General features: G+C 40.3%; 1 protein-coding gene across 1 annotated transcript; it reads right to left on the bottom strand.

Moving 5' to 3' along the window:
* Window positions 1-2,521: 2,521 nt before the first annotated feature.
* LOC113323950 (F-box/kelch-repeat protein At3g23880-like) lies at window positions 2,522-3,661 on the bottom strand. The gene has a single exon (XM_026572292.1). The coding sequence runs from the start codon at window positions 3,659-3,661 to the stop codon at window positions 2,522-2,524; it is 1,140 nt and encodes a 379-aa protein (XP_026428077.1).
* Between the last annotated feature and the right edge of the window lie 20,777 nt (window positions 3,662-24,438).

Below are 24,438 nucleotides of genomic sequence, written 5' to 3'. Positions count from 1 at the left end.
GCCACTCTGCATTGCTGTTGCTGTCATCCTCATAGATCTAACTTTAAACGTGCAAGTTCGAAGGTTTGGTGAACAACTCCATTAAAGGTCCAAATTTCCTCAAGCATGTGGTTGTTTTAGTATGTTGAGTAACCTAAGTAGGCAGAGGCACTCTTCCCTTCGACGTTGGATATGCATGGTAAAGCCGTTGTGATCTTTTTTTAAACTGTCCTGTTGATCACCTCTTGTTCTTTTAGGTACGTACTCATTTGATAGGAAATAAATACTCCATAAATTAGTCTCGGGTGCCTTTATATGTACAATCGGCAATCATCTAATTATGATCTATTGGTTCACTATAACCACCTTCACAATTATTCTTCACTTCATGTACCCAGTTGGAAGTATCTTTATTAGGGGTGTCAACGGGTCCGGGTCCTCCCGGGTATCACTAGACCCGGACCTTACTTATAATGATTGGGTCCGCTTCCTAACGGTTTCGGGTCTGGTTCCTAAACTTGTGGACCCAGAACCGGACCCGTTTAAATATCCGGGTACCCGTCGGTTCCGAGTACCCATTGGGTCTTAATAAAACTATTTAAAAAACCTCAAAAACTTAATATATTTCTCTTTTTGGCTTGGATTTAAGTAATTTTTATAAAAATTTATTATTATTTCTTATTAATGTACTAAATAAAGGTTAAATGTAAGAGAAAAAAATTAAATGAGTAAAATATCAAAGCTAAACTAGCAAAAATACTTGTAATTTTGCTAAAAACATGAATAAACGGGTACCCGATACCCGCGGGTACCCAACTGGTATTACCCGTTTGGACCTGTTTAAATTCGGGTCTAATCGGATAATTACCCGTCGGATCCTAAGTAGCTAATGGGTCCAACTTTAGGACCCGAAACCGGTCCAAATATACCGGGTCCGGTTCCGGGTCCGGGTAATGGGTACCCATTGACAGCCCTAATCTTTATATACGGAAAGTGCTTATGCATTCATAATCCCACGTAAGCATTAACGACATACAGCTCTGCATTCAAATTCAAATTTAAATTCAATTCTGCATATCTTTTACTTTCTGTTAGTGACTGATGAGTGCAGGTTCCTATTTAAACTTCCTCCTAACGTTGTTGTTAATAACCATGTTTCCTCTTCCTTAAAAATTTAATTCTCTGAACATGGAAATAACTCCAACTTTGGAAATCACTCCATCTCGACACTCTTACAGCATGTATTTGCGTGATTTGTCATCAGTCACCATGTATTTTCCACGATAGTTTGGGGAAGGTATATCACAGGACTGGATGTGTACGTGTCGTTCTTTTGCCGCATTTTCCTATTCGCGCAATGTAAGATTAAAAAAGTAAACTGAGTGAACGAAAAAGTCCCCCTCCATAATTTACCCTCTGCTCTTTTCTTTATTAGTAAACAATAAAGGCTCTAACTTTCTATCGCTCTCGGGTCTTTTCGCGGCTGTCTATAAATACTCTTTGAAGAGGTGCTTGCATAGTAACGTGTCTTTACCAATCGTTGTCACGTTTAGGGTAGTAAGGTTTCTTTTGCAGTAGTTTTCGGTTCTTTACCAATCGTTGTCACGTTTAGGGTAGTAAGTAGTAAGGTTTCTTTTGCAAAAGTATTCGGTTGTAAGGTGTTTCTTGCGATCGTTGTCCGCTTGGTAGTACGGCGTCTTTCACAATAGCTATCGGATGTTAGGTGTGTTTTAGAAAATCAGTTATGGATGGTAACGTGTCTTTTAGGATAGCTGTTATGGATGTTCAATGCGAAGAGATGTGTCTAACGGAAATAGATAAACAAAGGGTCCAAGACAAATGATGACAATGCAATGACATGGAAAGTAGCGATGATGTGGCTTCATCATAGATCAAAATGATTGTGGTTGCGTCGTGTGGCGTTTTTGGTGTCTCTTATTATAAAGAAAGATTATTAATTCTCTCCCAGCAACTTTGGGGCGGTGTTTGTATTTAACGTGTTACGAGGCGATAATGCGGTAAGGTAGAATTTCTCGTCTTCCAAGTTGAAGGCTATGATCGTATAATCTTTGTACTAATTATGGTGCATCCAGTGAAGAGCTCCATTTGTTATAACTATGGCTTCCTACTACAGCCAATACAAGCTAAAATAGCCAAAATAATACTTTTTGTTACAAGCACTTGAAAGTACTGGACTAAGATATACGTATAAGGAGGGATTGTGATTCTCAAACCTGCTTGAGATCAATTTAAGGCAAAAATTTGACTTTTTCGAGTATGAAACAGGTAATGATTCTTGTACAGAGTCCAAACTCCAAATGTTCCTGTTTATAGTTATCTTTATGCTAATGAGTTAAGACTTAAGGCATAGCACTGTTTATACTATAAAAAGACTGAAAAAAAACGAGCATACTGTGTTTATACCATCTATTCAAAAAACAAAGATTATTATCTTAAACAAAAACAACCAAAAGAAAAGAGAGGAGAGAGCGCCTTAGCTGTGATTTCCATGCACCCCAGAATCTTCAGAGGTTACTTGAGATCACGATTGTCTTCTAGATCCTTCAATTAAAATGGTGCTGTTTGTGTGAGGAATTATATTTATCATGTTGCAGCCCTTGCCAGAACCATCTAGAAGTGTGTTCAAAGTCGAGGTTTCAAGGTCATAAAATAAAAGAGTCGTGGAACTGTAACGCAATAGAAATTGATTGTTCCTTGTAATAGCCAATGACTCAAAATACTGCAGATATCTCCAGTACTGCTCTTCCCAGGCTATAGTGAATTCCTTGATCCAATGCCACGAATGATTGTAATTGTAGCTTCCCTTCGTTTTACAGGCGGTGTTGATATGTTTTCTCCTACACGCCCAAATATCCGTGCAGTAAAGTTTATCATAGATTGTACAAACCAAATACAGGTTATTCCCTCCCAGCAACTTGAGGTGATATTTGCATTTAACGTCTTTAAAACGTGGCAATGGGATAAACTGAAAATTCTCTTTTTCCAAGTCGAAAGCTACAATCATATAATCTTCATTCAGCTGGTTACTATTATGTCGGTGCAGCCAATAAAGAAGGCCGTTTGCGTATGTACCTGCTGGATAGCATGGGGCAATGTTGATGGATCCTATGTTTCTCCACTCATCACTTCTGACAGTATAAACTTGGACATGGTACTTCTTTGGGTCTATGTAGTCCGAGTACATTCTAACAATCTTGTACTCGTTTATTGAAAGACAGTAACCAAACCCACTAATGTTAGTCGGACCCCAACCTCGTTTTACAGATTGGGGTTCAGGAACATAAACTACTTCTCCCGTGAAGGGATTGCAAATTAAGAAAGGTTCGCCAAGATACAAACATCGTCTTTCGAAACAAACCAAACCATTGCATGACCCAAGCATGTTTTCTAAGTACCCGTAACCCAGAAAAAACTTTCCATGCATCTTATCATGTCTATGATAAGAGTATTTGTAGCTCATCTTTCCACGAATATGATCATACAGATCACTATAACAAAGTTTGTCTTTCTTTATATCACTATGTAAGAAAGTGACAAGAAAACCTACCTTTCTGAGAAGGAGAATCCTCCATGTTTTGCATACCAGTTTGGCTTCTAAAGCTGTCTCAAATGGTAATCGACGAAGTATGTTTTCCACGATATCTGTGCCAAGCTTCTCCATAATGTTGGTAATGATGTCGCTCGGTCGATAACCTACTGCTTGTAAGTTCTAGGGTTTGTGGATTTTGTTTTTGATCGACTTTTAAGTTCTAGGGTTTGGGAATTTTGTTTTTGATTCAGTAAATATTTAAATTTACTAAAGTTAACGGGTCAACCAAGTCAAGAACACACTCCGGTTAGCCGGTCTAATGGATTTTTATGTTCTCCGATACAAACCAAGACTTTGAGTCATTGCTGGCTTGTGCTGTTGTTTCCAATAAACCACGTCAAAATCTCCCAAAATTTGATTGACCACCTAACACCTTAATCATTGAATTTGGAATTTAATAATTAACCTTAGAACATACGACATACTTATAGAGACGTAAAACAGAGTCCTCCGCAAATAAGGAAATAACAAATAAGAAAACCTAGATAATTAAGGACTTAAGATAAATCCATCTTATAGAATATGTTTCCTTAACAAAAACGTAGAAGTAGCCTGGTTTAAACTGTTAAACGGGGCTCGTGCCATAGAACATGTACACAATCAGACACGCACGGAACAGGACATGGACATGTAGCCGAGCTGATAAGGCAATGTGTGGCTCCATCCTGGACTAATTAACTCCACCATTTTGCGTTAGCATCTCCATAAGATAGTCTCTCATACCGTTAACACACACCTCCTTATCAAAAGAGTTTGCACACATTCTCAACTAATGTGTCAAAAAGAAAAGAAAAGAAGAAAAAAAGAAGAATTGTCTTTATACTTTGCAAAAAGAAAAGAAACAAAACTCAAAGAATAAGAAAAAAAGAAAAAGAAACTAGTACGCCTTAATTTGGTGTAATTTTCATGCACCCCAGGATCTTAGTAGGGTTGCTGATGATCTCGACCGTCTTCAAGATCTTTCATCGACATTGAAAATTGAAATGATCCTATTTTCATATGGAATTATGGTTATCATGCGGCATCCATTTCAGAGTCGTGGGATTCATGAAATAGAAATTCACCGTTCCTTGTAACCGCCAATGGACTCAAAGTACGACAGATGTTCCTGTTAGAATACGGGCATCCAACTCAAAAAATAAATGGCAATAAGTGGAGTAGCCCCACACCTTATATAGACACTGTATGGTTGTTCTTCCTTTTTGGGTTTTACTGGGTCTCACGTCTCATACAGGGCTTGGCTGTGATAACCTATTAGAATACGGGCATCCAACTCACAACCAATTGGCAATGAGTGGAGATGCCCATAGGATTATAAACCGCAGGATCTTAGATTTCCCAAACAATGTGGGACTAATAATCTCAACATGTTAGAATACGGGCATCCAACTCAAAACCAATTGGCAATGAGTGGAGAGGCCCTTTAGGATCATAAATCGCAGGCTCTTAGATTTCCCATACTATGTGGGACTAATAATCTCAACACGCCCCCTCACGTGTAGCCTCGTTGGGCCTAACACGTGGACAATAAATCGGGTGACGCGGAGTAAAGGTGCGATCAAACGACTCAACACAAATAATCTGCTCTGATACCATGTTAGAATACGGGCATCCAACTCAAAATCAATTGGAAATGACTGGAGAGGCCCTTTAGGATTATAAACCGCAGGATCTTAGATAACCCATACTATGTGGGACTAATAATCTCAACACGCCCCCTCACGTGTAGCCTCGTTGGGTCTAACACGTGGATAATAAATCGGGTGACGCGGAGTAAAGGTGCGGTCAAACGACTCAACACAAATAGCCTTCTCTGATACCATGTTAGAATACGGGCATCCAACTCAAAACCAATAGGCAATGAGTGGAGAGGCCCTTTAAGATTATAAATCACAGGATCTTAGATTTCCCATACTATGTGGGACTAATAATATCAACACGCCCCCTCACGTGTATCCTCGCTGGGTCTAACACGTGGAAAATAAATCGGGTGACGTGGAGAAAAGGTGCGGTCAAACGAGTCAACACAAATAGCCTGCTCTAATACCATGTTAGAATACGGGCATCCAACTCAAAACCAATTGGCAATCAGTGGAGAGGCCCTTTAGGATTATAAACCGCAGGATCTTAGATTGCCCATACTATGTGGGACTAATAATCTCAACACGCCCCTCACGTGTAGCCTCGTTGGGTCTAACACGTGGACAATAAATCGGGTGACGCGGTGTAATGGTGCGGTCAAACGACTCAACACAAATAGCCTGCTCTGATACATTGTTAGAATACAGGCATCCAACTCAAAACCAATTGGAAATGAGTGGAGAGGCCCTTTAGGATTATAAACCGCAGGATCTTAGATTTCCCATACTATGTGGGACTAATAATCTTAACACACCCCCTCACGTGTAGCCTCATTGAGTCTAACACGTGGACAATAAATCGGGTGACGCGGAGTAAAGATGCGGTCAAACGACTCAACACAAATAACCTTCTCTGATACTATGTTAGAATACGAGCATCCAACTCAAAACCAATTGGCAATGAGTGGAGAGGCCCTAAGGGATTATAAACCGCGGGATCTTAGATGCCCAAACAATGTGGGACTAATAATCTCAACACGCCCCCTCACGTGTAGCCTCGTTGGGTCTAACACGCGGACAACAATTAAATCGGGTGACGCGGAGTAAAAGCGCGGTCAATGACTCGTCGCAAATAGCCTGCTCTGATACCATGTTAGAATACGGGCATCCAACTCAAAATCAATTGGTAATGAGTGAAGAGGCCCTTTAGGATTATAAACTGCAGGATCTTAGATTGCCCATACTATGTGGGACTAATAATCTCAACACTTTCCAATACGGCTCTTCCCACTATGTACTGAGCTCCTTGATCTAATGCCACGTAATCCAATACGGCAGAAGTTTGAAGGGTTACGGACGATCTTGATCATCTTCAAGATCTTTCAACAATGAAACCCTGCTATTTACGTGCGGAATTACGCTTATCCAGTTGCTTCCGATGGCACAACAGTCCAGAAGTTTATTCATAGTCATTGTTTTAAGGTCATAACAATAGAGAGTCATATTAATATTCAACAGAAGTTCAACGTTCCCTGTAACTACTAAGAGCCTCCCCAATGGAATGTGTGTGAAGGAAAAAGTCCCAATCCACGTAGGATCCAAAACAATATTTATAAAAAATCATCTCCAACCCATTGATGTGAAGATGATGTGGCAAAAAAAAAGTTAGATATCCTCTAGGTAAACCTCTAGTTTTAGACATTCACTTAGAAGATGTCTTCCCATCCTAGTCACACTTTTGTTAATAAAAGTCAATGAAAAATAAAACTAGAAAGGATTTTAACCAATTATATGCCTACAAATAAGTAAACAAATAATAGAACACTTTATGGATTGGAGATAAAAATTTATTTTTCCTAACATTTAGGATTTTATACTCAAAGGATGTCTTAAAAGTGATGCCACATATGAAATATTCACATTCACCATTGGAGAAGCTCTAAAGGCTCATAGAGCGTCAGGCCGTTCCAATAAGGCTCTTCCCATTCTATACGCCTGAATTCCTTGATCCAATGCCACGAAATCTTGTCGTTGCAGTTTTCTTTCATGTGACAACCATTAGTGCTAGTGGTGTTGGTATTTGTTCTCTTATATGTCCAAATATCCGTCCAATGTTCATCATATAATGTATATCCACAAAATAAAGGTCATTCCCTCCCAACAACTTGGGGCCCAGGAAATAGTCATAACTTTGGTTCTGGAACTCTTCGAGACGTGGTGGCATCGGGAGAAGCTGGAAATTCTCATCTTCATGGTCGAAGGCTAGGATTCTATAATATTCTGTATGATCGTGATGTAGGTGAAGCCAATGAATAGCTCCATTTGCATAGATACCTGCCGTACACAATGGAGAAGCATCAATGTTTGTTTTTCTGCTAGTTCTTCAAAATTGATGAATTCTTTGTTTATCCACTCACCACCACCAACATTATAAACTAGGACATAGGACTGTCAATATATGTCCGATATCCGGAATCCGTTTCCGATTATTCGAGATCCTATAGGATTTTATCCGTTTTATCGGATATCGGATAAAAAAAATTATCGGATATTTCTTCCTTAACCTATCTATATCGGATTAGGCTATATTCGTTTGGTTAACATCCGATATCCGATAGAATTAGGGGTATAATTGTAATTTCATCTATTAATCGATTATCACTGCCTGGATTGAGTGGATTCAGTCGAGAACCGAGTCATTTTTTTCGTTTTCTTTTTTTCCTTCTCTTCTCTTCTCAGTTCTCAATCGATCACTCTCTGTCTCTCCCGATCAATCACTCACTCAGTTGCTTTGCTTATCAATCAGACAATCACTCACCCGCTCAATCAGGTACTTCTATTTCCATATTCGATTTTTGTGTTCGATTTTCATGAAATTAGGGATTTGTGGTTTCTGTCTTGCAAAAAAATTTAGGGTATGATGAAATTAGAGAAAGATTTGAGATGGGTTTATTCTTAAATAAGAATATGAGGCCTAACAATCTGAGATTATGAAAGTTTATGAAAGTTCTATGGAAATAGGGAAACTGATGAATATCTTTTGATGTGAGTTTTCTTCTAATTTTTGGTTTTTGAATTTTAGATGTTGGATGGATATAGGGTTTTTAGTAGTTTAGATCGATTATTGTATGATTTTCCCTTTTTTTTTTGATTTGAGAAAAGTGAATTAGGGGTTCAGCAAATGCATCATAGAGATTTTTAGAATAATTAGGGGAATGTGATTATGTGACCATTGTTCTTGAAAATGATTTGGTAATGTTGTATCATACACATGATAGTATTGGATGAACTAGGGACTGGGGAACAAAGACTAAGCTTTCAGTGTCTTTTCTTTAAGCTGGTATTATTAGTGCTCTGTAGCATTGATGCTTGAGAGTTTCATGTGTCTTAGTTTTCCTCTTTGTATGATTCCTGCTCAAATTAAATTAGTGAAACTGGATACAGAAATCTAGCTTAGTAGCTTTTACTTCTACTTAAGCGATTGGTTGCCAGATTTCATTTGTGATGAAGGTAAACATTTTTTTCTTCTTAAACTCAGTGCATAGTTCCTATTATTACTACTTAGACAATTGTTGTGTATCTTATTCTATCTGAATGTTGACTTGTTAATTGTTATAATGCAGATATGGAAATTTTGGAAACCGAAGACGAATGAAGACAAGAGAGACCCTGTTTGAATATCTGTTAAGTTTTTACTTTCTTTAGCATTTGCTTATGCTTCTTTTCATGTATGTGTGTGAGTAAGAGACTTACATTCAGATGAAGACAATTCAGATGCCATCTTATGAGTACTGTTTCCAAGTTTTATGTATGACAGTATGAGAATAATTTCACCTTTACAGATTTTTTTGTTACTAACGGATATTATCGGATAAATATCCGTTATCCGATAGCTTAACCTATCGGATATCGATATCTGATTTTGATATCCTATAGGATATTCTCGGATATCGAATATCCGATAGTTCTTAACCTGTCGGATATCGGATATCCAGATATCCGACGGATATTCTTCCATTGACAGCTCTGCTAGGACATGGTACCCATTGTAGTCCAAGTAAATTCTAATAATCTTGTACTCGTTCGTTGGCGATACTTTTTTTGCAAATGGCGCCATAGATATGTCAAAAGAGTTATGGCAAGGCCATAGTGTGGAAACGGCCATAAGAGTAGGGATTTACGTGGGTGGCTATGATATGGCGCCAACCCTAGGGTTTCTTGGGTCCCACACGGCTCGTGGCATGTTGTGGGGTCGAAGTGGCATAATTTGTGCCACGAATGGAAATTAGGGCTTTGGTTAATGCATAGGCGTGCTTTTGACCAGAAAACCCTAATCTTAAGCTTTTCATGGCGTTGGCGCGAACAAGAGGTAGGTTAGCACATAGGGCGCTATTTATGGCATGTTTCCACCAACTGGCATGTTTGGCATGTTACTACGGCAGAGAGGCATGTTGGCATGCTGATCAATATGTTGTTGTGGCAGGGCGCGTTTGGCTTGCCAGTTAGTATGGTGGCGCGGCATGGTGCGTTTGTCCTTTAACGGATGGCGGCAAGTTAAGAGCGACTTGATTGGTCAATAAAAGGGGCCGGCCAAACATAAGGCGCGGCTACACCTCTATTGCTTGTGGCGCATTTAAAGTGACCCGATTGGTTGGTAAAAAGGAGAGGGGCCGGTCAAGCATGGGCGCGGCTACACTTCTGGTGTGAGTGTGGCGGCTTTAGAGCAACCTGATTAAGCGATGGGAGATGGGGCCGGCAAGTATGGGCCCAACCACAACTTATGTGCACATGGCGAGTTTAAAGCGACCTGATTGGTCGAGGGAAATAGGGCCGGTTTTAGGATCGGGCGTGTCCAATGGAAAGTGGAGCCAAGGCGTGGCCACGCCTCCCTTTGCTGCTGCGGCACCCTGTTTTCTGGGCAAGGTTTTGCACCTACTAATCCACGGTGGATTAATTACCTAGTTTTCCTAGGCTTACTTTCGACAAGGAAGATCTGGTATATTGCGCAAGGCGCAAAAGTAATTGATTGAATCCTATGTGTTGACACGGAGTTCTTTAAGTTCATTGCCAGAGAGAAGCATGCTTTCTGATCGAATACTTTATGCAAAGACCTTATCCTTGTATTTGCAAATTCGTGTTACTCTGCTGCGAGTGGACACAAATTGTCATGCCATATCAACATTAAGGGTTCAGGCGGGGAACATAGCATAGAAAGCATTCAAAGAAACTTATATTAAGCGCATATAGGCAAAGCGACGAAATTTACAGAACGTCTGGGATGGTTGCTACATCCCCCAGTCTGAATAAATTTCATGTAAGTATATTGAACGACTCAATAAATATGCCAGTGGAGAGGTTAACACTCATGGCTCTGTTTCCTTACAGAGTGACGTCACATCAGATGTAAGGTTTTACCATTTTAACCCTAAGCTAAAAATCACCATCAATATTAAGTCCCCTGCTTAGCACGTAACAACGGCGTTGTTGCGGGATAAGCAGGAGATGGTGACAGACAAGTGTAAAATCGAAAGGGAAAGATGTGAAGAGATTATCAGGGAAATTCGACTAACCTTTGGTAGAAGGCATGAGGAATCCGTGATCCTTGTGGCTTGGAATGGTGAAGTGGCGCTGCTTTGAATGACGGAGATGGCGCTGTCTTAATCTTGGCCATACGGAGATGGCACTGCGGAATGGAGGATAGCGCGCCTAGGTTGTCTACGTCCGTGGAATGGTAGATATAGCACTTTGAACTTTGGATACCAAACAACGAGGATGGAGTCGGCGTTTTTGTAGAATCGAAAGAGATAGTGCGGCCTTGATCACGGAGTGCCGGAGTCATGGCGTTGCTTGCTAGGATGTGGAGCGGGCGGAGATGGCGCTGCTTTTCTGGTGGAGCGCGCAGAGATTGTGCTGCTTTGAGTGGTGAAGAAGGCTCTCCTTTGGCTAAGTCACGAAATGGCAGGGGGAGCTCCTGGTTGGCATTGTGGGCCTGGTTGCCTTCTTCTGTGCATGATCCGAAAGAAGGAACTTTCTTTTACTCAAACTTGAAAATAAAATGTATATAAAAGGCGTTGTCCACCCTTTTATTTTCGTCTCATTGGCTTTATCTCTGTAGCGGCAAGCAGTCCAGGTGAGCCAATTATTCTTTCTTTCATATAGATCATCATAGAGTGTCACCCATCCTCTTCACAGGAATCGTCATGTGTTCAACTTATAAAAATGACATTAAACCTCGTATAGAAGTCTACCTATGATTTGAATCACACATTTTGGTCACTTCTAATCACTAAAATCTCAAAACCCAATTTTTTTTCACTTGTTCTTCTTCCTCTCATAAATTCCAACTCTCTCACGTAAATTTGGTTTCTCTACTAATTTAACACTGATAATTTAATTTTTAATCATTCCTTAAAATTCCTAATTAATCAAATCTAATCATAATCATTAACACTAATTATGTAAGGGTAGTTATGCCATTATCAAAAAGGATGGATAAGGGGTGATGTTGTTTTTTATTTAGTGACCCTTTTTTTGGCATTATTTAGTATGCCTCAAAACAGATTTCTTGAATAATCTGTAATGAATCAACCAGGCCGTGTCGGTTGGTAGATAAGGTTTATTGATTTTGAAGAAGTTTAACTAAACAGTTTATGAATTTAAAACTGTCAAAAATGTTCCTTATATACAAGTCTAAGTTCTCCATTTTGTGGTCTTTTTATGTGTTCAACTTATAGTTCTCCATTTTGTGTTCTTCATCATGTAGGTTGCCGATGCGGACATAATGTAAAAAAAAAAAATATAGTGCGCAATGGGATTTTCCGGTGATGATCATACCTCTGACTCTTCGGAGAAATTTTTTGAAATCGACGATCCCAGGTTTTCTTCACGTGAGGAGATATTGCCAAATCAACCCTTTGTTCCATACAGCTGGCCGGATTATACAAGGCATGTCTCTTACCCATCTATGCATCGTTTGGGTGCGTGCTCAGGCTTTCATGGATTTGATGGACATGGAGTAGAAGTGGAGACACGATGAAGCTTCTCCACATCTCAATATCAGGGCTGAGCGATTCTCTTCTCGGTTGAAACGGTGAAGGACTGAGACCGAGAAACTTCTGGGCGAGAGCCAGTTTGATTACCCTGTCTGTAATGGTATCGTAATCCTTGACGTGAACAAACTGGAGCATCCTCAAGAGGTTGTTGGAAAAGTTCCGGAGGAAGATCTTGACACGGCTTGCGAGACTATGGCAGCTTCCGGAGTGGGTGCCGTAACTGTTGCTGGGGAATTTGGAGCAATTACTGAGGATGTTGTCAAGGCAGATGGGGAGGCGGTGGAAGCATATGTTGGAGCTGGAGAATCTGTGGGGACATATGGTGGAACTGCTATCGAGACGGATTCCGGATGGGATGATGAAGCTGCTGCTGAAACGGCTTCTGGATGGAATGCTGAAGCTGAAACGGCTTCTGGATGGGATGCTGAAACTGAAGCAGCTTCTGGATGGGATGTTGAAGTTGCTGCTGAGATAGCTTCTGGATGGAATGTTTACTGTCGGAGAAGGTGCTGGGGAAAGTGATTGAAAAATCTCTGATGGATGCGTCATTGACCAAGGTGTTTGTCATTGGCAACTGGTTTTCCCATTTTGGGATTTCCTTCCGTAGAGAAAAACAATCTTTTCGTAGCTTGTAGACGTTTTTTTTTTATACTTCAGTTTTTTTTTTGTTTTTTTTTTTTTTTGCGACTGAAGCCATGTCTCACCGAGTAACATTCCTTCGTTTATGTTGCTTTGATAATTTCATATCTTTGATTGAATAAATAAAATCTCCCGGAAGAACCCTAAAACCCCTTTTGCGAAGAACCATTTCTTTCATCCCCATAACAGTCCAGCGGAAAGAGAGACAAAATACAATAATGCTAGTAGGCGTGTTATCTCGTTTAGCTACTTTTATAGCAACGCCTCACATTTCATTGGCAACAGTAACTCAAAACGTGGGAAAACAGTAGCAACAATTAAGGATTTGGCCAACCTTTTATTGGATTTTCCCTTGCAAATTATCTAGGGATTCTGTGGCATGCCGCCTGAGTGCGTAGAAGTGTGAGATGCCACAAGATGGATAACACGTCACGAGAGGAATAGAGAAAAGATCGTTAGGTGAAAGCCGTGTCTGGAGATTCTTGAAGGAAAGTGTTTGCGCCGTTGCTTGATGATCTTCTTTCTTGCATTATTATTTTCTTCAGTATTTTTTGAATAATATATTTTCGTGGGGGTTTGATTTCTCTGGTTTTCAATCGACGGGTAATAACTCTGTGAGAGTTTGGGTTTACTTGGTATTTTTCTTTTAAGATGGTTCAGGAAAACTTTTTAAGGAATGATGTTTTTAATTGAAATTGAAAACTCTAATCATGAATGCAAGCAGTACAATCATTTTATAGAAGTTACAAATATTGCATGAAAGGGGAAATTGTTAAGGGAAATATTAAAAGGGGAACGCTGGAGGAGAAGGTAGCACAGCGTTTTAGATATTGAAGGACTTGATCCATAGCGAGTGAATCGTCACACCTCCCAATTTTTCGGCATTGATGAGTTTGCAGTAACCACCCAAGATAACATCTGCCACCAGATATGGCCCGTCTTCCTTTTCTTTAGGAGAATCAGGTTGAGCGGCTATCTTCACTGTTACATCTCCAACATGAAACGAGGTCGTCTTGACTACCATATCTCCAATTTGAAACGTGTTTGGGCATTGTGCAACCACTTGATTTTTGAACTCGTCATCTTTGACTGCGACGGCTTCCAAATTTTTGACAAAGCACTTGAAGGGCCCAACGTCCCATTCACATCTCTTAATGACGCCCGGGTTGATAACTGGACCGAGTCTCCATGCCTGGCCGAGAGGAGAAGTGACTGGGTGCAGAAAGGATTGTTTACCAGACTTACTTGTGTTCGGAATCTGCGGATGAACGTCGACGGGATTTCTCCAGGTAATTGAGTTACATAGGTAAGTTGTTGATACGGTAAATGTAATCTTCAAAATTAGACGGCTTGTTGGAAATTCTTTCGGGTATCGACACCGGCAGAGGGGATACTCCCAATTTTTCTTTGTTGCCATGTACCCATGAGCGCCCCGGAATCATGTTGTAATTTGAGACTTCTTTGACAATATGGAATTTTCCATGTGTTAGAGCGTCTCCCATCTTAATTTCAAGGTTGATGTAGCCACATGCGTCTATTGCTTCTCCTTCCAAGTTTTTGACCACAACTGGGGAGTGGGTAGCCTCCTGCTTTGAAATTCTCGCAGCTCTCAGAATTTTGATGGTAACGATGTTGAAGTCAGAGGCCACGTCAATCAATGTGTTATCAAGATCGGCGTCCCTCAGATAAACCGTGGTCAGCAGTCCCCAGTTGTATTTTCCAGCACCGCCTCCTGAGAGAGCGTGGGGTTCTGGCTTGGTCTCTTCAATAGAAAAAAGTCGCTTTCCCGACACAACGCAATTAAGGGCTGTAAATATATCTTGACGCTGCGCCTTGGAGAAATAGAGGATCTCGCATACATGTTCCATCATGGATTGCACGGTTTTGTGAAGAGAGTCCCCAGAGAGCATGCAACTCTTGACTGGAAGAGGATCTTTGTGAACTCCCTCATTGCCCAGTTGAAGTTCCCCTGTCTCCACATTTTCTTTGAAAATACGCTTTAATATATTGCAGTCACTGTTCCGGTGATGGACGAACCTGTGGTAGTGGCAATACCTAGGGTTTGCCCTTTCCTCTCCAGTTAGTGGGCGCCTGATAGGAGGAAGCTTGATGGCGTCATCTTGGATCCATGATTCCAAGATTTAAATTACTTCTTCGATTGGGAACGGGAAACCTAAGGCCTTTTCTCCGACTTCTTGATGTTGCGCGGGAGCGTTAGCTGTGGCCTTTCGCAGTGGAGCCGTCTGATGTGTTGGCACTGCGCGCTTGGATTATTTTTCTATTCCTGAAGCCTTACTTTTCCTTCTTTCACTTATCACGCTCACAGAGGGGCCAGATTTATATTGCTTGTTGATGAGATGTCTATTTCCTCGAGTTTCGCGTGCATTTTCAACCTTGGTTGGCCTGGTTCTTTCCAACAAGGCTGGTGCTGTTGTGGCTGACTGTTTAGCAGCTTCATAAAGTTCGGAGAACGTCTGGAATCGCAGATTCTCCAGTAAGGCACGGTAGATGAGAATCATGCCATTTATGCAAGAATCCACTAATTTCTGTTCGGTCATATTTGGGTCGTGACAGTCCAGTGCTTGAATCCTGAATCTTTTGACATAATCATTTGGATATTCATTGTTTCGTTGAAACATCCTTCCTAAATCTGAGAAAGTAATTTGCTCATACACAAAGAAATACTTCTTGTAGAAAGTTGTAACCATGTCACCCCAGTTGGATATGATGTTTGGTGCAATGTTGTTGTACCAGGTGTATGCTCTTCCAGTAAGTGACTTAGAAAACTACCTCAAACAGAGAACATGGTTGTATTCGTTCTCGCCCATGGATTCCAAAAATCGAGAGACATATTCACGCGCATTACCGGTGCCATCATACAACGAGAATTGAGGAGAAGAGTATCCTCTCGGAAGAGGAATTCTTTGTACTTCAGGAGGATACGGCGGTTGATACTGATGTATGTCTGCAGAATTGGTTTTTTCTTGGTTTCAAAGAAGTCGTTCCAAATCTTCTCATGTGACAAAATTGGATGGTTGATTCCTCTCCTTTGGAGCCCCTGAACGAGTCTCTTCATCTACAAAGATGCACCTTGTTGAGGCATCGGCGCCAGGAGTATTGATGGTGTTCCTCATTGGCTCTGGTTGGTGTGATTCCTGTGATAGCCGCTCCGTTAGAGTCTTGAGGAAAAAAAGCACCTCTTTTTGAGTCGAAGCCATGTCCTTCTGAGCCCTAGCAAGAACTTCCTGTCTTTCCATCAAATCAGCAATGGTAATATGAGATCGGCCCACTCTAGCTCCCCCAGTCTCTCGTGCCGATGGTGGAGCAGCAGTGGCTCTGGTGAAGGTTGGAGGTGTCACATTTGAAGAAACGTTTGGGGTGGGGGGCAGCGGCCCTGGCTATGGTAACCGGAGGTGTAACACCTGAAGGAACACTTTCCGCGGCAACGGCTTTAGCTCTGGTGACCGAAGGTGTAACACTTGAAGGAGCGTTCTTCGTGCTGCTGGTGTTGAGAGGTGGCATATTATCACCACTAGAAGGAATGCTAATACCGAGAATAGTTTCAGCGCTAGTGTTTTCAGGGTTTGTTGCTGACCCAGACCTGAGCTATACCATCTTGAAATTGGAATTGAAAAGTGAATTTGGAAATTATTATTGCAACCAAAAGATCAATCTCCCACTGGGGTCTCCAATTGTTTGTGGGTGAAAACTGTTTCTGCTGATTTTGGTAATTTTGAGAGTGTGGATGAGAAACGAATATAGACCCTAAACAATGTACTGCACGAGAGTACTTTGATTCGAGAGATCAATCTGTACAATCCTTGCCTAAACCAACAAATGGCCGTTCCAGGCTTGCTTCGGTCACAAAGTGAATGAGAAAGATTGGTCTTCGAGAGGGAAGAGAAGAAAGTGTTGAGACCACAATAGTTGATTCTGAAGGTGTGGTTGTTTACGACTTGTATCAGAAAGTAGAATTGGCCAGCAGAACGGAAATCTACCAGGTGATTTCTGGATACTGTGTTGTTCTCTGTCCAAAACTTGTTGTTTGGTGGAAATAAGTGAAACCTATTTATACAAGTCGCAACGAAACGTACCCTGGTCTCGTAGGAAGTGGAAACGATTGAGTGGTTGAAGAATAGAGTAACGGGTGACGCCTGAAATTTATGTTTCCATAATGAAGGATACATTTACACCATTATCTCTTGCCATTACTAACCGTCGTGATTTATGACTCTTTCTTGTAATGGGAGTATTGCACGCCGCACGTTGTAAACCGCTAAACAAATACTCTGATGAGTATCCCCCAGTTTGTGACATGTTTTGATGTCTCGAGTGTTTTCGTGGAAAACATGTAGCACTTTGCTACGTGTGGAAAGTTAAAATTGAGAGGCTTTCCGCAGGTAAATAGCATGTGATGCTATTATGCTCGTTTTGGATGGTCTCCTAAAACTTGTCACAGGCCTGTCAGTTCGGTAGCGAACTCAGAAGGCCAAGATTACATCCTGTGAGGAAGGGTGGCCGTTGATTATGGCTACCTTCCGTTCGCGCCTGATAATGGCGCAGTGAGGATTTGATGTACGCCAACGGAAATGTGGCACGGCTGGCATGGCTCGCGCATGCCAGTAGCATGGTGGTGCGTAGCCATGGTCATCATATCTAGGCAGCTGGTCGCCTGAAACTTGCCACAAGTCTGTCAGTTCGGTGGCGAACTTGAATGGCTGAGATTGAATCTCCTGAGGAAGGATGTCCATTGGTGATGGCCATATCTTGTTGTATAGCAAAGTGGCGCCATTGGCATAGCGACATGTTAGTGGCGTAGCCGTGGCATAGCGGCATCCCAATGGCGTAGCAGTGGCATGCCAATGCCGTACCCATGGCATTACGGCATGTTAGTGGCGTAGCCGTGGCATAGTGGCATGTTAGTGGCGTAGACGTGGCATAGCGGCAATGCCAGTGGCGTAGCCGTGGCATAGCGGCATGTTAGTGGCGAAGCCGTGGCATAACGGCATGCCAGTGGCGTTGTGGCGTGGCCACGCCTGTGGCGTTATAGCATGGCCAAATCTAAGATTTAGCTTCGTATATAAAGTTAGGGCTTGGCGGCATGGGAAACTCTAGGGTTTGGCGTCGTAGCCAAAGGTTAGGGTTTGGCGGCATGGATGGCATAGTTAGCACATGCCAGTGGCACGAAGTAGCGTCTGGCGTAGCCATGGACGCTAGACTTTGGCACCTTGATGTTGGACCCACATGTGGTGTGGAAACATTGGCCATGTTGCCACATCAATCCCAACGCTCCGGGAAACATTATTTGGCTTTGGTTGGCGTGGCGACTTTGCTCGAATTAGGGTTTGGCATGTCGAAACCCTAATTAGTGCGTGTGGCATGCGGCCGCGGCATGGCGATACTTTTGTGCAAATGGCGCCATAGCTATGCCAAAAGAGTTATGGCAAGGCCATAGTGTGGAAACGGCCACAAGAGTATGGATTTACGTGGGTGGCTATGATATGGCGCCAACCCTAGGGCTTCCTGGGTCCCACACGGCTCGAGGCATAGTATGGGGTCGAAGTGGCACAATTTGTGGCACGACTGGGAATTAGGGATTTGGTTAATGCATAGGCGTGCTTTTGACCAGAAAACCCTAATCTAAAGATTTTCATGGCGTTTGCCATGAACAAGAGGTAGGTTATCACATAGGGCGTTATTTATGGCATGTTTGGCATGTTACTGCGGCAGAGTGGCATGTTGGCATGCCGATTAATATGTTGTTGTGGCAGGGTGTGTTTGGCTTGACAGTAAGTATGGTGGCGTAGCAGGGGTGCATTTGGCCTTTAATGTATGGCAGCAAGTTTAGAGCGACTTTATTGGTCAAGAAAAGGGGTCGTCCAAACATAAGGCATGGACACACCTCTATTTCTTGTGGTGCATTTAAAGTGACACGATTGGTTGGTAAAAAGGAGAGGGGCCGTCCAAGCATAGGCGCGGCTGCACTTCTGGTATGAATGTGGCAGCTTTAGAGCAACCTGATTGGTCGATGGGAGATGGGGTCGGCAAGTATGGGCCCAACCATAACTTATATGCGTGTGGTGAGTTTAAAGCGACCTGATTGGTCGAGGAAAATAGGGCTGGTTTAAGGATGGGATGTGTCCAATGGCAAGTGGAGCCAAAGCGTCGCCACGCCTCCCTTTGCTGCTGCGGCTCCCTGTTTTCTGGGCAAGGTTTTGCACCTACTAATCCATGGCGGATTAATTACCTATTTTTCCTAGGCTTACTTTCGACAAGCAAGGTCTGGTATATTGTGCAAGGCACAAAATTAATTGATTGAATCCTATGTGTTGACACAGAGTTCTTTAAGTTCATTTCCAGAGAGCAGCATGCTTTCTGATCGAATAATTTATGCAAAGACGTTATCCTTGATATTTGGAAATTCGTGCCACTCTACTGCGAGTGAACACAAATTGTCATGCCATATCAACATTAAGGGTTCAGGCAGGGAACATAGCATAGAAAGCATTCAAAGAAACTTATATTAAGCGCATATAGGCAAGGAGCCGAAATTTACAGAACGTCTGGGATGGTTGCTACATCCTCCAGTTTGGATAAATTTCATGTAAGAATATTGAACGGCTCAATTAATATGCTGGTGGACAGGTTAACACTCATGGATCTGTTTCTTTACAGAGTGACGTCACATCAGATGTAAGGTTTTACGATTTTAACCCTAAGCTAAAAACCACCATCAACACACAGACACCAGAAATTTTGTTAACGAGAAAACCGCAAATGCAGAAAAAACCTGGGACCTAGTCCAAATTTTCCACCACACTGTATTAAGCCGCTACAGACACTATCTTACTACAAGTTAACTTCGGACTGGAATGTAGTTGATCCCTAACCAAGTCTCACACCGTGTAAGGTTCTGTGCACTTGATTCCATTAGCTGATCTCACCCACAACTAAGAGTTGCTACGACCCAAAGTCGAAGGCTTATACACAAACATGTCTCACACAGATATGTTGATTCTGATAGATAAATATGTCTCCCACTGAAATACCTATGAATCTTTGTTCTGTCTTTTGATAAACCAAGGTGAACAGGAACCAGTTGATAATATGGTCTTATACTCCCGAACAACATCTTAAAAATATCAATCACCTCACAATAACATAACTATATGGTGGTAGAAGAAGTTATTGTGGAATCGCAAAGTCTGAGACGAAGAACTTTGCGATTACTTTGTATCTTACCTATAGGAGATAAATCGTAGAGAAGATAGTACTCAATACGATAGAACAAGTAATATAAGAACACGCAACTACATAGAAAATAGTTATATCTGGCTTCACAAATCCCAAATTAAGTCTTTAAGTCGTTAACCTAATAGGGTTTTGGAAAAACCTAGGTTAAAGGATAATCGACTCTAGTACGCAACTAGGACACAGGAAAGTGTCGGGATTAGGTTTTCCAGTTGATAGATTTCTCCCTTATATAGTCTTTCAAATCAGGATTTGCTTATAGTCAAAGCTAATATTGCATAGTAACAAAGCATTCAATATTCAACATTAGATGAAAACCAGATTTAAGATTCAAGCTAGGTCTTCTTTAAAATAAATCAATCTATCTTCACCGTTAGATGGTCTTAATTAGTTTGTTGCACACAAATGAAATACACCTTCATTTAGATTTGGGAAACCGTACCTAAACGTGTATATTGAATCGGCTCAATGACTGTTAACTGAGGTTAGCCATATGAACACTTTTATCTTAACCATATTCATCTAACACTTATAGATCAAATATGATAATCAATCAATCATGAAAGATAATCAAATGAATCTAATTTTGTTTCAAATAGAGTTGTTCAATTGTCCACTATCTCATAAAAACATATATGAACCAATTGAAACAAAATCAGATCGATTCGTAGTTGAACAAAGTACTTATATGAACTTTAAGCCACGTTTTGCAAAGATTGCATTGCTTAGTTCATAAATGTTTAGTTCATGAGTATGATAATCATACTTAACCGATTTTAGAACTCAACCCACTATGTTCGCAAACCTGATGTGCAAATAATTGTTCCGGACGTTGATCTTGTCCAGCCGTTCGCAAACCAGGTATGCAAACAGCTTCCCCGGACCTAACTCAGGAAGAACCGTTTGTATACTAGGTCCGGAAACAAGGTTCCTGGACCTTTATAGGTAAAACCATTCGCATACTAGGTACTAAACAAGATTCTCGGACCTGAATCATAATAGAACAGTTCGCATACTAGGTATGCACACAGTGTTGTATCCAGATATGGTTATTTTTTCTAAACTCTCATTTCAATCATTGAAACATCCTTAGAAGACGACAATAGTTGTCTCACACAAACTATTAGATTCAAGTAATTTTAAAGTGATCGAATGATCAATACGAAACCTTTCAAGTTGACATCAAATGATTGTACACAAATCTTGTAAGATGTTTCAAGGCAATTTTCACATGATCATCTTTTAACTTAATATCTAGTTTCCAACAAATAAATTGTTTCCAACTAAATACGTCAAGAATAATGATGAAATACTTAAAGTACAAAGCTTCCAACACATATTTAGAGGAATAGATAAGAGAGATAAACTCAGCTCGAAATATCAAATGTGTGTAATGTAAAAGTCTATATATTTCGAGAAATAGATAACTGTCTTATTGCAGTTGGTGTTTTTCTTGATGTGCTTAATTGTTTCAAAGACTGATTATGAAACTGTTACATTTACGTTCATCCCTAGATCATGAGGTCAGAATTTATGTCAAGCACCATTTTGGTTTTAAAGAGCTTATAATTTTAAGATTATGGAAGAGGAAATGTGGTAGCTTGGAGTGATCTTTATTAACTTGGTTGATTGGATTAGAGTATTGAGTAGCAATCAAAAATCACTCCACGCCACTAATACTCGTTTGATTTTGATTTGATGTTGTTCTTATCATAAACATTTTTAGGTACAAAAACAAGTGCAGCTAAGAAAAGAAGAAAGTGTGAAGCTACAGATTTGAAGGGGGATGATGAGATGGTAATAGATAACTCATCAGAGATACGGTCTAGCATCGCATGGGTAACAATGTGTTCCATATTGTTCCTATTTTCCTTTCTTATTCAAAATAAGTAACATCATTCATTATGCAATAGTGTATGCCCAAACGGCATATGGACTCCATGGATTGCAGTTTACTATCTAATATTTATGACACTAATTTTTCTTAAGAACCTCATTGAAGATCGAGAATATGAAAAATTCCAAGTATTATGTACCATCAAAAACTGTGTTCGTCGATACAAGATTGAAATGTAAGTATTGTTTTAAGATACACCATCTCGGTACATTATTATTCAATATAAATGTTCTTATTAAGTGATTGTTGTAAATGCGTCTGGAAATTATTTACCATTACATACACTATCGTCGATCATATTTTTTTATTTATGTTTTACTTTGTATCCAGATTTGGTTTATTTGCAAATGTTATCATTCAATTATAAATCCATTTCTTGCTTACATATTATGTTGGACATTGGCGTACTGTAAAATGCAAAATCATTTCCCCTAGAAATACCATCAACTCTTAAACTCTGGATAATGCTTATAATAGTTCAGACTACAGAGGTTATAAATTGGATGATGTCGTAGAGTTAGTGGTTAATATTTATGTAGGAAATCCATTATGGAGGAAGAATTATCTTGATAGTAAGATTCAACGCATAAAAATTGTTGTTGGTGATCTCTCTCATTTATTCTTTGCAGATGACTGCTTGTTATTTGTTGATGCTGATGTATATAATGTTAATAATCTTGTTTACATTATTGATGATTTTGGTGTTGGTTCTGGACAAATGTTGAATTTTTATAAGTCCAGTGTTTTTTTCAGTGTTAATGTCCCTGAAAGATATTGTAGAACTCTGACAAGAAGACTAAAAGTTCCTTATATGCATCCAAGTGAGAAGTACCTGGGCATTCCTCTTATTGTTGGAGGAAATAAAAAGTAGCGTTTCACACATCTCTTTGACAAAGTAAAGAACATACTTGCCGTTTGGAGAGGTTTAACTATGTCACAGTGTGGTAAGTGTCTCATGATTAAAACTATGACAAATAAAATTCCCTCTTATACAATGAGTTCGGTTCAAATTCCCAAGGATACAATTAAGGAAATTAATGTACTTCATAGAGATTTCTTGTGGGTTTTTGAAGATAAAAAGGGAACTTATATTACTTCATGGAAGAATTTAAGAAGACATAGAGATATTGATTGTCAAGGATTCAGAGATCTGGAGATTTTGAATCAAGCTTTACTTATTATACCTGCATGAATAATATACACAAACTCAAACGAGGTATGGGTTAAATGCATGGATACAAAGTATTTCCCTTGTACTAGTCTGTTCATTCCAGTAAGAATGATAATTTTTCTTGGTTGTGGAAAGGCTTGCAGAAGAACATAGATTTTATTAAACAACTTAGTTATTAGAGAGTTGGGAAAGGCAGTCAAATAAAGATTTGGTTTGATGTGTGGATAATCGGAATGGATTGTCCACCAACACCAAGACAAGAAGCGAGCGATAATGAAGATTTTGTTTGGGTGACGGAAATAATTCTGTAGGAAAGTAATTCATGGAATATAGATTTGGTTCAATATCTTTTTGAACCAAATTTTGTTGATCTTATTTTGAGGATGAGAATACCAAGAGCTTCCGAGGATGGGATGATTTGGAAACTGACTAAAAATGGTGTGTTTACACTTAAATCAACTTACAACAAGTTTTTTTCAATTAAGTTTAGGTGGCGTACATGTATCAACTAATATCCTAAGTACCACAGTCAGATGTAAAGAGTTATGGAGAATACAAACATGACCAAGAGTGAGAAACTTTTTCTGGAAATGTCTAAGTGATATTCTCCAGACAAGAGAACGTCTAGCAAGAGCTTGCAGATACATTAATAAGTCATGCCTATTATGCAAAAACCATGAGGATAGCCTAATGCCTGTATTTTTTTTCAAGAGCAGTATGGATGGAAATTCCTGGGAGAAGTAGTGTGTTTACAGGTGGGGCATATATGCAGACATTGCTAGTCTATTTGAAGATTGGATGAACCAGCATTGGCAACATCATGATCAGGGTAAATGGCCGAATCTAGAGATGGTAGTTACTTGGATTACATGGAAAGAACGGTGTGAGTTTTTTTTCAGAGCAAGAAAGCTGACCCAAGAAGTACTGCTAGAAAAGCTATCGGCTGTGCCAATTATATTGGAAAACTCAATAGAAAATCAGAGATACTACTTACTGCATAATCATGTGATACAACCTGCAATCTGAGAACCCTCTACTTCTCAATTTTTATCTATAAACATTGATGCTTATTTTGATACTAATACATGACTAATGGGTGTAGGTATGGTTTTAGGTGATTCTGCAGGATCATGGTGGGGATCATATGCAAAATGCTATGAAAGAGTAGGAGATTCTGAACAAGAAGAATTCCTGGAAAATTTTGAAGTTGTTGCTTGGTGTAGGGAGATGCAAATTACTCATGTCATGTTTGAAACAGA

This window comes from Papaver somniferum, chromosome 11, assembly GCF_003573695.1.
Source record: "Papaver somniferum cultivar HN1 chromosome 11, ASM357369v1, whole genome shotgun sequence".
Classification (NCBI taxonomy): domain Eukaryota; kingdom Viridiplantae; phylum Streptophyta; class Magnoliopsida; order Ranunculales; family Papaveraceae; genus Papaver; species Papaver somniferum.
The sequence above is the reverse complement of the archived record's forward strand: the minus strand, read 5'-3'. Positions and strand labels throughout refer to the sequence as shown.